This window comes from Humulus lupulus, chromosome 4 (assembly GCF_963169125.1).
Source record: "Humulus lupulus chromosome 4, drHumLupu1.1, whole genome shotgun sequence".
In the NCBI taxonomy this organism is placed as follows: Eukaryota; Viridiplantae; Streptophyta; class Magnoliopsida; order Rosales; family Cannabaceae; genus Humulus; species Humulus lupulus.
Genome location: NC_084796.1, coordinates 150832046 through 150848077, shown reverse-complemented (window position 1 = coordinate 150848077; position 16032 = coordinate 150832046). Strand labels below are relative to the sequence as shown.

Genomic DNA, 16032 nt, shown 5'->3' with positions numbered 1-16032 from the left:
ATGAACCAATTCTCCTTTAACTTTTCAACTTCTTCTTTTAAGGCTCTCGATCTATCCTTATCGAGCAGCCTTCTCTTTTGTTGCATAGGTGAAAAGGTCTTGTCTATATTCAGGACATGGCTGATAACTGTAGGATCTATCCCAGCCATGTCTTTATGCAACCAGGCGGAAACCTCCTGGTTCTTTCGCAAAAAGTCCACCAGTGCGTGCTTCGTGGTAGGCTCTAAGTTTTTCCCAACCTTCACAACTCTGGTCGGGTCTTTTTCATCGAGTTGGACCTCCTCCAGGTCCTCGACGGGTCCAATGTTTTCTTCAAAAACCCCAAAGTGAGGATCTATGTCTTTATCCTCACTTTGGGCAACACCCTATTTGGTGACTTCATCACTGGATTGGGCTTGAGTATCAACTGTCATCTACAACCTATCTGAGGTAGTGCTCTTCGGCGTTCCATTCTTTGCCTTTGTGATTGAGGCGTTGTAGCACTCCCTGGCTTCTCTCTGGTTCCCCATCACGCGTCCTATCCCCGCGTCTATTTGGAACTTCATGGCCAAGTGCCACATAGAGATGACGGCCCGTAGATCAACCAATATAGGCCTTCCAATGACGGCATTATACGCCGAAGGACAATCGACCACTACAAAAGTGACGAGTAATGTCCTTGTTGCAGGTGTTGTACCCGTCGTCACTGGTAGTTTGATCAATCCAGCGGGGGCGAGTCCTTCTCCAGAGAAGCCGTATATCGTTTGGTTGCAGGGCTCCAAGTCCTTAACGAACAATTTCATGCGTTCCAGTGTAGATTTATACAGGATATTGACTGAACTTCCTGTATCGACCAGCACTCTCTTCACCATCATGTTAGCCATCTGGATGTCCACGACCAGGGGATCGGAATTCGGGAAACAGACATGTTGGGCATCGCCGTCAGAGAAGGTTATTTCACCTTCCTTTGCCCGAGCCTTTTTTGGTGCACGGTCCTCCACAGTCATCATCTCGAAGTCCTGGTCGTGGCGCAGAGTCCAAGCATATCGTTCCTTGGCCTTTCTGCTATTTCCCGCTCGGTGCGGGCCTCCACAGATGGTTAAGAGTGTGCCAGTCATGGGGGCAGGATGTAAGGGTGGCGAGCGTTGGCGCGTGGGTGCCTGCTCGTTGCTACCCAGAGCTTCTCGTTGGGAATTTCCCGAGGCCCGTACGTATCTTCTCAAGTGTCCTTGTCTAATAAGGAACTCGATTTCGTCTTTCAACTGGTTGCATTCATTGGTGTCATGTCCGTAGTCGTTATGATAACGACAGAACTTGGTAGTGTCTCTCTTCGAAATATCCTTTCGAATGGGGCCAGGTTTTTTGTAAGGCACACTAGAACTTGTGGCCTGATAAACCTCTCCCCAAGACTCAACGAGGGCAGTGTAGTTAGTGAACCGAGGTTCATAACGATTACCCTTGGCTCGTTTATTGTCGGAGGTGGAAGGCTTGTTATACGGCCGTTTTCCACCATTCTTGCCATTGCCGTTGCCGTTCCCGTTGCCTTTGTCGTTGCCATTAGGCTTGGACCCATTGGCGGCTTTGGCGGGTTTGGAAGCCTTCTTATCCTTGCCTGAGGGCTTTCCATCGTCGGCAATGGCTTCTTGGAGCTTGATGTAGCGATCAGCCCGGTCCAAAAATTCCTGGGTAGTTCTCACTCCTTCCTTTCGGAGACTTTTCAAGAGGGGAGAACGATGTTTAACCCCCGCGGTTATGGCCATCATTTTTCCTTCGTCCCCCACCGTTTTCGCTCCAGCCGCCGCTCGCATAAAGCGTTGGATGTAGTCCTTCACTAATTCTCCATCCTGCTGGAGAATTTCAACCAGCTGGTTTGCTTCAGTCGGATGCACACGACCTGCATAGAACTGTCCGTAAAACTCCCTTACGAACATTTCCCAGGAAACTATGCTTGCGGGAGGGAACTTAAAAAAACATTCCTGCGTGGCTTCAGAAAGTGTTGCAGGGAAGATCCTGCACCGAGCGTCTTCGGACACTTTCTGAATGTCCATTTGTATCTCAAATTTATTGACATGAGATACTGGGTCTCCGTACCCATCAAAATTTGGAAGTGTAAGCATTTTGAACTTGCTTGGAGTTTCTGCATTAGTTATCCTCTGTACGAAAGGAGTGCCTTTCCTCCTATCGTGCTCGATATACGACGTCCTTCCCCCGACCAGCTGCTGCACTGCTTGGTTGAGGGCATCTATTTGGGTCTGTACAGCGGCAGGAATTGTTGTGGCCTCTGTTGTTGGGGGGACGTTCTCACCATGCCGCTCGCGGTGATCGTTGAGTATGTCATGCAAATCCTCGTTTCTTCTCTGGTACTTGCTACCCCCGAGCCGGTTGAAGACATTATTTTGCTTGGGCTGCCCCCCAGCGTCCCGTCTATTGGGTTGGTCATCTTGAGGTACCTGGCTCCTGCCTTTACCTCTTTCTTCATTCCTTCGGCCAGCGTTTCCCTTGCCTGAGTCAGCCTCATTATATCCGTGGCCATCTCTGAACCTTGATTGGCTATGGTGGGATTGACTATACCCTCGATTTCCGTCCCTGGCTAAAACGTCCCGAACGTTAGAGGGCAGCCTGCGCTGGTCGTGGTGTCCCCGTGCATTTTCATGCCGTGGGGGACCCCGGACCGCAGAACCTAACTCTGAGTCCCTCCTGTTACCAGGGGGATACTGACCTCTGTTCGGTAGGTTTGGCTCATCACCCCTACGGCGTCTAGGACTACGAGGCTGATGCTCGGCCCTATTCTACCTCTGTTGCGGGGGATTTCTGCGACCAGCTTGGGATGGTGGCTAGGCCTCAGGGTCCAGTGGGACATCGTCATGGGGCACCTGAGGCTGCTCGGGCCTTTGCGGACTCGATGGCTAGATTGGTGGGCTAGGATTAGGACCCCTCTGGGGTGGCCCATTGACAGTTTGGTCAGGCTGCGAAACAGGTGCGGCCTCATTCCTTGCCAGTTGCAAGGCCGCCTCGATGGCTGCCATGGCTTCGCTCTGGCGGGGGTCCATCTCTGCCTGCCTTTCGCTTAATTCCGCGCGCTGCCGCACCACAACTTCGGCAGCAGTCTCTTGACTGGCTTTCAGACTAGCCAACTCTTCCTGCAACGCCCCCAAGGTACTCTTCAACATTGCATCATCCATCTCTTCCTCCTCAAAGTCCAAATGTGGCTCATCCTCCGCCACGCTCGCAGGGGGAGGAAGAGGTGGGTTTGATGGCGCAGCAGCGGCCGCCTATCCAGCTTTCCTTCCAGTTTTCGCCATTAGTTTTCTCAACAATGATAAATCAAGCTCTCAACAAAAGCACCAGAATGTTGACCCAGATTTTGGTCAACTGACACGGAGTCAGAATATTCTTGATATGAATGAATGTGTTGAAAATAATCGAATGACAAAAAGCAATAAGAACACGATGTTTTATAGTGGTTCGGCCCCAGGATCTGGTAATGACCTACGTCCACTTAGATTGTTATTGATGTGTTAATCAAAGGAGTGATCAAAGAACAAGGGTTCAATGAGTTTCACCAACCTCTGAAGAATAGTACGATGTTTCAGATAGAATTACACTAGTATCAAGTAATGCGAAAGCCAAAAGTCCCCACCCTTGAGCTATCCTTTTCTATTTATAGGCTCAAGGGGGATTACATGATTTAGTTGTCGATATTCTCTCCTAAATAATCGGATACTCAGGAGATTGTGTGAGTTAAATTCGGGATTTACAAAGATCTTTACAGTAATATTACATTGTATGCGGAACCATCGACCAAACTGGTCGCAGGTCAGACTGGGCAGCTTACTGCTTCTAATACGTCTTCTAGTCAATACACTAGCAGAGCTCTTCCAGGTGTCAGCCACGTGTCCAGGGATCACTTGCCATGTCATCAATGCCAATTTTTTGGATAACAAACACTAACAGCTAGAAATGTAATATACTAAAAACTCAAGAACCCAAAATCAAATTCATGCTGTTAATACAATTCAATACAAGAGGTCACATTGAAAATCTCAAAACAAAATATGCATCTTTAGCAAAAAAAAAAATCAAAACTTCATATCCAATTATCTATTTTGTTATGTTGAAATTGGAAATAGTTTCTAACCTGACTGTTAGTAAAAAAGAAAAAAAAATCAAAATTCAAAAAATGATAATAAATATAGAGATAGAGCAATAAGGTTGAACTGCGGTCTCTAAACATTTCTTGTGAGGAAGCACTTCCTTTTTAGAATAAAGAATGTAAATGCATTGTGAAACCTACTGTATTCTAACAGAAATGTGCAAGCATTCAGCAACAATAAGTGAACAAACATAAAACAGTATCAGGCAAAGTTCCTAGATTTACCTTAAATTAGCAGAGAAACATGGTTTGAAGTCAGGAGTAGGAGCAACGTGCAAGAGATTTCTCGACATGAAAATGCAGTAGGTAAAGCTAAATTTAATTCAAAAATGCATTAATGCATCAACTCACAGTTTTGAATACACATATATATATATACATATACATTGATGATCTGATATGAAATTGAAATCTAGCAGTTTCGAATACTCTGGCCTGGGTTCATGCTTCTAGCAGGAGAGTTAGCAAGCGCGTAACTCGTGAGGGAGATGCCTTGGTTCTTGCTTCCAGCAGGAGAGATAGCAAGCACGTGACTCGTGAGGGAGATGCTTGGGTTCTTACTCCAGCAGGAGAGACAGCAGCTTGAGGGAGATGGCAAGACTCACTTGTTGGAGAAGGAGCTGCTTTTGGGTTCCTGCTCCAGTGGTTCAAAGGAATGGAGAGCCTAGCTGCCAACCACTACAACATTTTTGAAGATTGTGGATGGGTAGACGAGGCGGCTGGGAATAGTTTAGGTTGTGGATTAGGGATTTAGAAGATTAGATGAGGATGGGGATTCATATAACTTTATTTTATTATTTTCGTGATATTAAGTTTGGCGCTCCATTTTGGCGCCTAAGCCTTTTTTTTTTATTCCGTGTATTTTTATATGTGAAACCGTGTTTTATTAATAACACTTTGAATATATGTCATTTATTTACCGTAATATATGCTCAAAAATGTTGTAGTGTAACTTATTTTCACTACAAGAAAAAATACTTTCAATAAGACTAAGAAAGTATTATCAAATATATACTATAACACTTTTTGATGTGTTAGGCAAAACGGTGTTATAGTAGGTCAAAGCACTTTGCATAACACTTTCCATAGTTATAGACATGTGTTATGGTATAGCCTACGATAACACTTTTGTTGTGTTATTTTCATAGTTAGATAAATATTTCATTATGCTATTTATAAGTAGATTATATAGCACTTTTTTGTACTTATAAAGTAGTGTTATGATACACTTTATAATAACACACTTTCTGCATTATAGAAAATAGTTTGTATAACATAATTTTATGCTTATAAACTAGTGTTATTGTAAAAGATACAATAACACATTTTTTGTATTATTATAATATTTGGATAAGCTTGAATTATTATTATTATATAAACTTGTACATTATAATTATTTTTAATTTCATCAATTCAAACCCGCTTCATTTAATATACTTAAGACACCCTTAGCATTGTACAAATATATTTTTGAGAACCAATTATATGTTTCATAGCACATATAACCAAATAATTGTGAAAGATTCAAAATTATCTAAAAAATAATCCAAAAGTCTTAAAGATATTCAACACTGCCTAATTAACATAAACAAAACATTCTCACAATAGTCAACAAAATAGTCTTAAATAGTTGCATATTCAAAAGTAAAGGTAGGAATTCATGATCTTCCAAATGTCAGCACAATAAAGCCTTCCAAATCAGATTTTCTTTTGCACTTGACTTGTTGAATTTGGTAAATAAAACATAAAAGATTTTGCAATGCTCCTCGCCAATTTGATCCACAACCTAAAGAATATAATCAATAACTAAAAGATATACAAAATTAAAAATAAATGATAAAATAAAACCATAAAATTCATGAAATTACTTGTTACGAGTCTTAAAATCATAAACTATATTCATTAGTGGTTCAAACTTAACATAAAGAAACATATTCCAACTCAAATGTCCAAAAAAATCATCATTTTCATAAGCATCATCATTTCTGCTCATTCTATCTTAAATTCAGCTACTAAAAAACTAAAATAAACAATATTCAGCAACTTAAAACAATATGTAAAAAAAAATAAACAAAAGACAATCACAAATGCAAAGCCAAGGACAATCACAAATGCAAATACAAAAGCAATAGAAATTCCCTATGATTTCTCTTTTCCAGAAAAAAGAAAAATTTCTATCAAACTTTATAATGTATTTCCAAACTCAAAAAAGTCAAGGACCCAATTTAATTGAACACATAAATCAAATCCATTTTATAAAGAATAAATTAAGCAACATTGATGATATAATTCTTTCACAAGTACTATTTTTCTCTACTGTATGCACACAAAGCTTGATTAATTAATAGTAAGAAATCAATTATTTAGAAAGCTCATTCAATAGAAAAATAAGAACAACAATTTAAATGCAGATAATGCAGAGAATACTAACATACATGAGTGAGCCTGATTATTGAATTTGAAATCTTACTATAAGCTTAAAATAGATGGATGGCTTTTTTAAAAGAAATAGAAGGCAATCTTACATACCTGGGAAAAGTGAGGATTCCTAGGTGATTGTTCAGATGACAGACTCTCTACTTCTGCGACATTGAGGACTTGATGTGAAAAATCGAAAAGCTCAAAATGTATCTGCTGCCCAAGCAAATATATCGTGGTGCAACCACCCCATGCTACTGAATCACCAAACAGTTCATGATTGTTTAAAGAGACTTGCCCAGATTCTTCCAGATATCCCTACAATTCAAGGATTATGACATATTAGCAGGAATACGGGATATACAGTATTCAAGTTTACCATAATATTGGCCTAACGAAGCCCAATCACCGCCATTCTAATATGGACTCCCAAAGAATATTCTAAGTCAAAACTTGCTTACGCATATGTATGTGTCCTCGCATGCACATTATTGTAATATACTTTCTAGCATTAAAATGAATGTGGTGGCTATTGATTAACATTATGTCTGGGATCTGTATCAAAGCTGTTAGTCTCCTCAACTTTGCATTCGGACAAATTGCGGAGCTAGACCTAAATATAACCTTCCACAAGTTTGAAATGTAGAGGATTGCAAAAAGATCAAGAAAACTCAAAGCAACAACTTTGAGACTAGCCATATACTAAAAAGCAATATGTTTTCACATCTGTAGTTTGGCTTTCAAGATAATTTCTTCAAGATCTCAAAAGAAATCGCACTAAAATGAGGCAACACATACACTAAGAATTTAAGAAATATGCCATTATAAAAATAAATAAATAAATAAAAATAACCACTTATAACTTTTCCCTACAATTTGAAGCCCACTGTATATTCGGTAGAAATCCTTTGAAGTTGTAATGTCAACAAATCTTGTTTTGGGAATACCACTCCATTCACTGCAATACTTATCCAATGCTGCACTTGTAAAGGCGAGGGCATATTCAAGCACACTTCTACTATTCATATTTTCCTTGTATAAAAGATCTACAATTGGAAGACACTTCAATATTTTAAATGAACTATCAAGATAAAATCAAGATTCACAAATCAATTTAGGAAGCGGAGAATTTAAGTGATCGTAATTATTGAAGGCTGAAAATGTTCCGAGTAAATGTTTTCATTTCTCACAGACAACATTCAAATTAAACTAATATATGCACAGCTTGATGATGTCTCTTGACAATAATGTTGCAAAGAAAGCAAGCAATGAGTGTCAAAACTATCTTGCCCCAAAAGAGCACTAAACTAAATGTATGAGAAGAAACTCACTAGTGAAGAAAACCATAATCACAATATTTGGTTAAAATTTAACCCAAACTTACAATGAACCACTTTGTCACAAATTCAAAGCTCAAAGTAGTTACAATCCAAAAAATAATTTACAAGACCACCTCGACACTGCATCAAATTCAAATGATTTTGCCCCCCAAAAAAAATCAAAAGAGGGTATTGATAATTGATTAATAGCTATGTAGATGTTCAAGAAAACTCGAATCTCAAACATTATGAGACCAAACCACATGTCTGACAATTTGAACTACCCAAGAATCGATGATATATACATACAATGAGCTTTTGAAATATTGAATGTTCAGCTCTGTACCTGCAGCTTCTGCTTGTTTTGATAGGGTGCTGAAAGAGGTTGGATTTGGGCACCCTGGCTTAGATAATATTGCAGTAGTGACTGATTTAAAGAGACTAACAATTGGACTATCTTCACCATCTTCAGAATGTAATACTTGCCCATCTGCACTGGGAAGTAAACCCAGCCAAGGGGCTGTTTGCATGAAGTGCCAGGTATCTACTTCTCTCTATTCAGCATGTGAGATGGCAACAATAAGATTCAAACCCCATTGGACACATCTATCCACTGATCGAGCATCTTGATAGTTTTTTCTGATAGTTGAGTCTCGCGAGCCAGAGCGATCCCTTCAGCCAAAGAGTTCACATTGCCACTAATCAAGAGCGCTACTGCTACATTTAAGATCTGATCCAATGTTTTTGGCATGAATTATGTTCTCAAAAAAACTTAAGGCACTAGTGCTTTGTCATAAGAATTAAGGAGATACTTACAAATGCATCTGCAATTGAACTTTTGTCCCCTGACAATATACGCTTTAGTGCCTCGGCATTATACTCTGGGAATCCACCTCGCAAGTCATCCAGGGTACACCGAGAAATCCCAAAGTCCACTGCATAATCAACGATTTGTTAGTAGATTGAAGTGGCAATATAACATCTGAAATTCCATTTTGGTAGCCTAAATGGCATATTTCCTTTAACGAAAAAGAAAACAAAATTAAAAACTAGCAACAAGTTTCTCACATGGATCAAATGAGAACTTCTCAATATTTTCTGGTGTAACATCAAGGATTAGCCCAGATCCTGTGTCAAATAACTTATGAGTAGGTTTGAAGATTATGTACGCTGAAACTTGTATATAAAAAAAATTAGCTTATGGAAGTCAAAATTATCCAACTACTAGACGCATTACCAAGGGGGCTCATCTCATCCAAGCCCTCAGAGTGAACAACTAATGCCCGTTTCATGCCAAATCGCTGCATTGCTTTAGCCATCTTCAAGACCTATTCAAGGAATCACAGAAATATGAAACAAGGTTTTAAAAGATTATTCTTGTCAAAGAGTTGTTTAATGTGAATTGCATGCAAAGCATAGTGATATAGAATTTATAAGCCATTCAATCTATTTGCATTAAAGGATAGACATTATAAAATAAAATAAACACCTTGTTTTCATTAGTTAAACTGGTTCCACGTAGTTAGATGGGTCCTTACGATTAACACTAAAATTATAGAAGACTGAGCTAGATGATAGAGAGTATCATAAGTCACAAATGAAAAAGGCATTCAGATCTTTATTGTTTGTTCCTATGTGGACTTTATCTTTTTTGTTTTACAAACGGTTCCATCATCATTTATGTAAAAGCCTTAGATATGCTAGTCATATTTGCTAGTCACCATGAACATCATATGTAGACCACAATTCAACAAAACAGGTAGAAGTAAAGTTTAAGATTATAAAAATCTGACAAAAAACTTACCAAATCTTCTGCATAGACACCCACAACAGCATACGGTACTCTTGTTGAGTTTAACATAGGGCCCAATATATTAAATACAGTTTTGACTTTCAGCTTTTTCCTGACCGAGCGGACAAGCTTCATTGCTGGATGATATGTTGGAACCATCGTAAATCCAATGCCTGCTTCTTTCACACAGCTTGAAACTCCCTGTTATCAGGAGATAAATTGACCATATGATAATTAGTTCAGTTACACTCTTACAAGATGAGAAGCTGCTGCTGAAAAAGACATTGACAAATTTAAAATTGGTTTAGCATCTTATTAATCTACCAGCTTATTCATCTAAAACAGAAATTTTACAGCACCAACCTTAGGTTCCAGGTCGATAACTATCCCCAACTCTTCTAATACATTGACATTTCCACATGTCGAAGAACTTGAACGATTTCCTTGCTTAAAGGGAAAAAAAATCAAGTTTAGCTCTAACAATTTACAATATGGGATCACATTCATATCAAGTGATTAATAAAATTGATGCCACCTTTGCAATTTTGGCACCACAAGCTACAACAAGTATTGAAGCTCCAGTCGAAATGTTAACTGTGTTTTCTCCAGCCTATCAAATTTTATTTGAAAATAAACAATTGCGTTGATAACAGTTCTTTCTATCCAAACAGCATGGTAATAAGACTTTGAAGAGTCTGAAATCCTGGCTAGACAAACTAAGTTATCTAGTATAAATAAATTCACATTGATATGAATAAAGGAACCTTACTTCCTCGAAAGTCTTTCCTTTGGCTCTCAGTAACACTAGAAAAGCACTAATTAAAGCCTCATCGACACCATTCAACAAAAAATCCAGTGACGCTTCGGCCTCTGAATTCAAGCTGAATATAATGCAAAAAACATGGAGATGGCTTCCCATTAGATTCTATCACTTTTATAGTAAATAATTATATTATATATATATGAGAGGAAGAGAATTTATTTTTAAAAGTAAACATGCAATACATAGCATCTAAATAAAAAACCTATCATAAATATGCACCTAAAAAAAAAGGTTTATTTTTAAAAGTAAACATCCAATACATAGCATCTAAACGAGCCTGATCTCATTGTTGGCAAGTTAAAATAAGAACTACCATTGTAAGGAATTAAAATTCTTGACTCTAGATAGTAATACTAGAAAGGAATTGACTTTGCAAAGAAATGAACTGATCTACATTTTTTACCCACTTCGCTTGTGGCTAGGCTGAATGGTTGATCAAATCAATTCATATAAACATTGACCTATTTGTACCTAAAAAGCAAAGCAATTCTATCATCCAGCAACAAATACTGTCCAGAAAAACTGAAAGCAACAGTTTACACCAAGTACAAATCTTTCAACTCCAAATATATGGGGCCTATTTGTCATTGCATCACAGACCTCTATTTGATATCACTTCAAAATTATCCACACTAATAGGTGCTTCTAACCCATAAATGGTAGCCAATTCTATCAGGGAGACTTCTCTTCTTCTTAATATTTTTTCTTTCTAATGTAGCACAAATAAGAGTACACCATAAAGGATAACAAAATCACAAGACCAATGGAAATGTATTTTACCGAATGTTGCTTTTTCTTGGCAAGAATTTGCACCAGTTTGTATAATGTTTGAAGATCTTCATCATTAACTCATCCACAACAACATCTTCTAACTGTGATGGGGAATATCATAAAGTCAAATTTATATAAGAGGATTAGTTAAAGCCAAAGCACTACAACCTTAATTAAGAGAAAGCCAAAGCCGCTAAACCTTCCATGGGAAGAGAGGAATAAAAAAAGGGAAAGAAGAATATGTAGAGAACAATCATGAGTTAAGTTATTTTTTTTCTGACCAAAGGAAGACTACCATTTGTTTTCACTTAGTTCACTTTAGCGCTTTTTCTAATATTTATTATAATACTTTTTCTATAGTCTTATAATGATGTATTATGGAAATAGGTGTTTGGTGTAGTGATACAAAACCTCTTCCCCTCAGAAAAATAAATAATCACAACAACAACAATGCAGCAATGATTTATTTACAGAATTTTGGACTTATAAATCAGAATTAAAAACTTATGATAACCCTATTCTCCCCACCATGAACAATCAGATGTCATAATAACAAGAAGCATCTCAGAACTAAAAAAAAAATGAAAGACCTAAAGCATTTAGGACACATCTCTTGCAAAGTACTCATTTAAAGAAAGGAGAACCAACCAACCTGTAAAAGTTGATTCAAGATAAGAGGCCCCACAAATTGAGAAAGATCATTGGAAATCTACAAGTTATAAAGTAAACAAAAAAATAGAATATTAGAAAACATGATGCTTAAACTTTAGCAACACAGACACCATAACAAAATACTGAAACTTCAAGACGCCAAAAAAAAAAATAGAAACAAAAACAAATGGTCTCATCGTACCCTTTTTTATTTATTAAAAGAGAAACACCCTCTCAATAATGTATGAGCTTAATACACTACGTAAAATTCACATCACATTCCTACCTTTGAGAGTCTCACACACTGGTGACCATAGATTTAAAATTTCATATCAGAAGACAAGTAAATGTGTTTTGAAATATGAGCCTAATTGTAAGTGCATAAATCATATTTTGAAGGCTACATAATCAAAATTTAATATTATTATTTACCTTTTATCAAACTTTTTTTTTGACAAAGGTCACATGGCCTTTTATTATACTGTAAGTATGACAAAAATATAGGCCCATCTTTCCATTGCTAGTTTGAATCTCAGCTTCCTCTCCATCAATGTTTGAAACTTGTCCATCAACCCAGACTAATTCTGGATCTCTAACCCAAGCATGAGAACCAACAATAATATTAATCGGCAAGCCCTGCAGCAGGTAAAAGTTCAAATATAATTTTACAATGAACTGAAGAGTATAATAAAATATCCTTATTGAATTATTAGTACTGATGTTCTGGTAATTAAGAACATAAAACTTGAATTTTTATTTTATAAATTTCCACTACAGGAATTTATGATATTTGAGTCGTTTTAATACATGCATGCACCATATGCCCATGAGAGAAAATAAATTGTATCAACTAAATGAAAATGTATATTAATTAAAATAGTCTCAATAAAACAAATAAAAGACTCAACAAAGATTATCATATTCGAAAACAGAACCATTTGCCAAAGTTCTCAACGTCGATCAACATGAATAATAATAATATAACTAATTATAATGTATGAAGATATAGAAGCTTGAACTATTACCACATGACATGCTAAATTCAAAAAATTTCAATAACACATTTTGCTAAATTATAAAATTTTAGAATGAAGTTAATTGTGAGAGTAGAGTGCCATTTCGAGACTCAAGGAAGCCAAAATCAAACAAATGATCTCTACATATTGAAACCCATTAATTTCCTAGGTCAATTTTGATCGAAAAGGAAATCAAGGAAGAAAATGAAACCCCATAAATTGATGCATTTATGTTGTCTATTTGGAATCCCTGGTAGAGTTAGAATTGGAAGTCCATAAAGCCCTCTAATTTCGCCATTCTTGTGGCTCTCTCACTCTTCACGCCTGGGCTTTTGGAATCTAGGCCCTCGCTTGGTGCAAACTCAGGGCTCTACAGGGGAACGGGAGCAGAATTGCACCTGGTGGTGGCCCGCGAATGGAAGTCGCACAGGGTCGAAGGCACGCAGAGGTGGGCTCGCACCTGGGGTCACTTGATTGGGGGGTTGGGTTCACGGGTGCCTGAGATTTGGAGCTTGGCTTGAAGAAAAAGGGTTGTGAGGATGGTGGTTAGGTGGTCGGAGCTGAGGATTATGGTGGTTACGGGAGTGGCGGCTAGGGCGAAGGGAAGTGAAAGAGACGAGAAGGAGAATGGGAAAAAAGGTATTGGGGGTGTAGGCTTGTTTTCTTTTTATATTTTATTTCTATTACTTTACCACTTTTTACACGGTATATATAATAATACATTTTCAAAAGACTTATAATTATGTGTTGTGGAAAGTAGTTTTTGGTGTAGTGTTTATTTTGAAATTTATTATATTTTAACTTTTCATTGGGTCATAAGCAGAAGAAAAAGCGAGAAGATATTGAGGCGATGATACCTTCCACTCAACATCCACAACCCCCCCAAAAAACATGACCGAGTGTAAAGATCGGAAATTAAAATGGTTTTCCAAATGTTGAATCATAAGCTCCATCCACAAAGGGATAAATTACCAAGTCTTTTACGCTGTTGAATTTTCACTTCTCAAATCCCTCTATTTTAGTTATAGATAGTAGATATAAATTTTAGTGCAGACAGAGCAACAATTAAATCCCAAAAACCTCACGAAAAAGCCTACAATAATTAATATATATACTCTTGTCATTTTCAGAAACAATATAACACAGGGAACTCAATCTCTATTGTAGACATTAAACTAATTAGTAAAGTCACTACAAAGCCCTTAGAAACACAATGGCCAAGAGTTGGACAAGCAGCTAGCAAACTTAACAATATTATTATAAAGGCCAATACAACAAATAAAACAAAAAAAAATTGTATGTCATAACCTTGATGTTATGCATGTTGAAAAGAATGTTTGTGAAAGCATACTTAACACATTGCTCGATTGCAAAAGAAAATCTAAAGATCACCACAACTCGAGATTAGATTTGACAGAGATGGGAATTATGCCTCATCTCCATCCGTATGAAGAAAATGGTGTTACTCGTCTTCCTACTGCAGCTTACACTCTATCAAAATCTGATAAGAAGTTGCTTTGTGAGAGGCTATTTAACTTGAAATTGCCCTATGGATATAGCTCTAACATTAGAAACTATGTAGATGTGAAGAAACAGAAGCTGACAGGACTTAAGTCTCATGATTGTCATGTGATTATGCAACAACTATTGTCTATTGCTATAAGGGGTTTAATGGAAGAAGGTTGTAGAGAGACAATTCTTCGGCTCTCTAAGTTTTTCCATGGATTGTGTCAGCGTGTGGTTGATAAGGAGGAAATTATGAAATTGGAAGTAGAATCCTTTGAAATTCTTTATAAACTAGAAGAATATTTCCCTCCTTCTTTCTTTGATCCAATGATTCACTTGGTTGTTCATTTTGCACGAGAAGTTAGACTTTGTGGTCCGGTGCAATTTCGATGGATGTACCATTTTGAGAGATATATGAAAGTATTGAAAGGATTTGTAGCAAATTATGCACGGCCAGAAGGATGTATTGCAAATTGTTATCTTGTTGTTCAATGTGTCTGCTTTTGTGAAACCTTTTTAAAGCAAAATGATAATCAAGATAGTACATTACTAGAAGAAAATCCACTATCAACAGCAGAGTGCTTTGAGCTTGACCGATTGAACTTGGCAGTAGCGCATCGGTATTTGTTGTTTAACTCAGAAATTGTAGAACCATTTCTCAATGTCCATATGGATGAGCTAAATGAAAGGCACTCAAATCTGAATAACAATCAAACTTTGTTGTGGAATCGACATTCTGAAGGGTTCCCGCTATGGTTTTATGAAAAGGTTGTATTCTATTGCTAAGATAAAACTTTACGTTTTGTTTTAGTGTACAAATTTCTAACAAAATTATTTTTATTTTCAGATTTCTAACTTGAACAAAGTAGATGACATGTTAGATCAATTGACTGAAGGTCCAAGTCGCGGTGTCACTTCCTATAAAGGGTACATGATTAATGGAATTCGATTCCATAAAAAAGGAGCTGAAAAAACAACTCAAAACAGCGGTGTATACTTGGAATCGCATGACAGTGGGCAATTGAATGATAAAGAATAGTATTTTGGTGTTATCAAGGATATAATTATGCTTCATTATCGTACTTTTAAGGTGCCATTTTTTTGGTGCGATTGGGCGAATATTCAAATGGGTGTTAAGAAGTCGAAGTTCTATACGCTTGTAAATTTTAATATAGGACAAGCTCAATCCATTAGGGATCCATTTTTATTATCTTCACAAGTGAGAAAAGCTTTTTATGCAAGGGAGAATGAGTCAAGTAATTGGTATATAGCTTTAAAGGTTTCAAATAGAGGGTGTTTTGGACTTGAATCCAATGAAGAAAATTGAGTTTTCTGTTGTTTCTTAAGTACTTTGAATAAAACAAATCTCCTTACACCTTTTGTATGTTATTTTGGTGTATTATTACTCTTTTGTTGAATGAAACAAATCTGGTTTTATTACTCTCTATGGTGTACTTTATGATTTTATTTTACTTTGAATGAATCAATTCTGGTTTTATGGTTTTGGTGTATGTTTATTACTCTTTGGTGATCTGCATTTCTGATTTATATTCTTATGTTATCTTTCTTTTTATATAGCAGCAATTTCAACTTGAAAAATGAGT

The 16032-nt window shown here is 37.2% G+C and overlaps 1 protein-coding gene across 1 annotated transcript; it reads right to left on the bottom strand.

The window, feature by feature from the left end:
• Positions 1-7418: 7418 nt before the first annotated feature.
• Positions 7419-13815, bottom strand: LOC133832599 (anthranilate phosphoribosyltransferase, chloroplastic-like). Its single transcript, XM_062262917.1, has 15 exons — positions 13780-13815; positions 12351-12542; positions 11908-11964; positions 11265-11356; positions 10956-11006; positions 10406-10542; positions 10313-10368; positions 10197-10271; positions 10025-10108; positions 9674-9862; positions 9107-9197; positions 8938-8997; positions 8686-8804; positions 8356-8599; positions 7419-7596 (listed from the first exon to the last, which is right to left on the bottom strand). The coding sequence occupies exons 1-14, from the start codon at positions 13813-13815 to the stop codon at positions 8456-8458; spliced, it is 1383 nt and encodes a 460-aa protein (XP_062118901.1). The 3' UTR covers positions 7419-7596; positions 8356-8455.
• Between the last annotated feature and the right edge of the window lie 2217 nt (positions 13816-16032).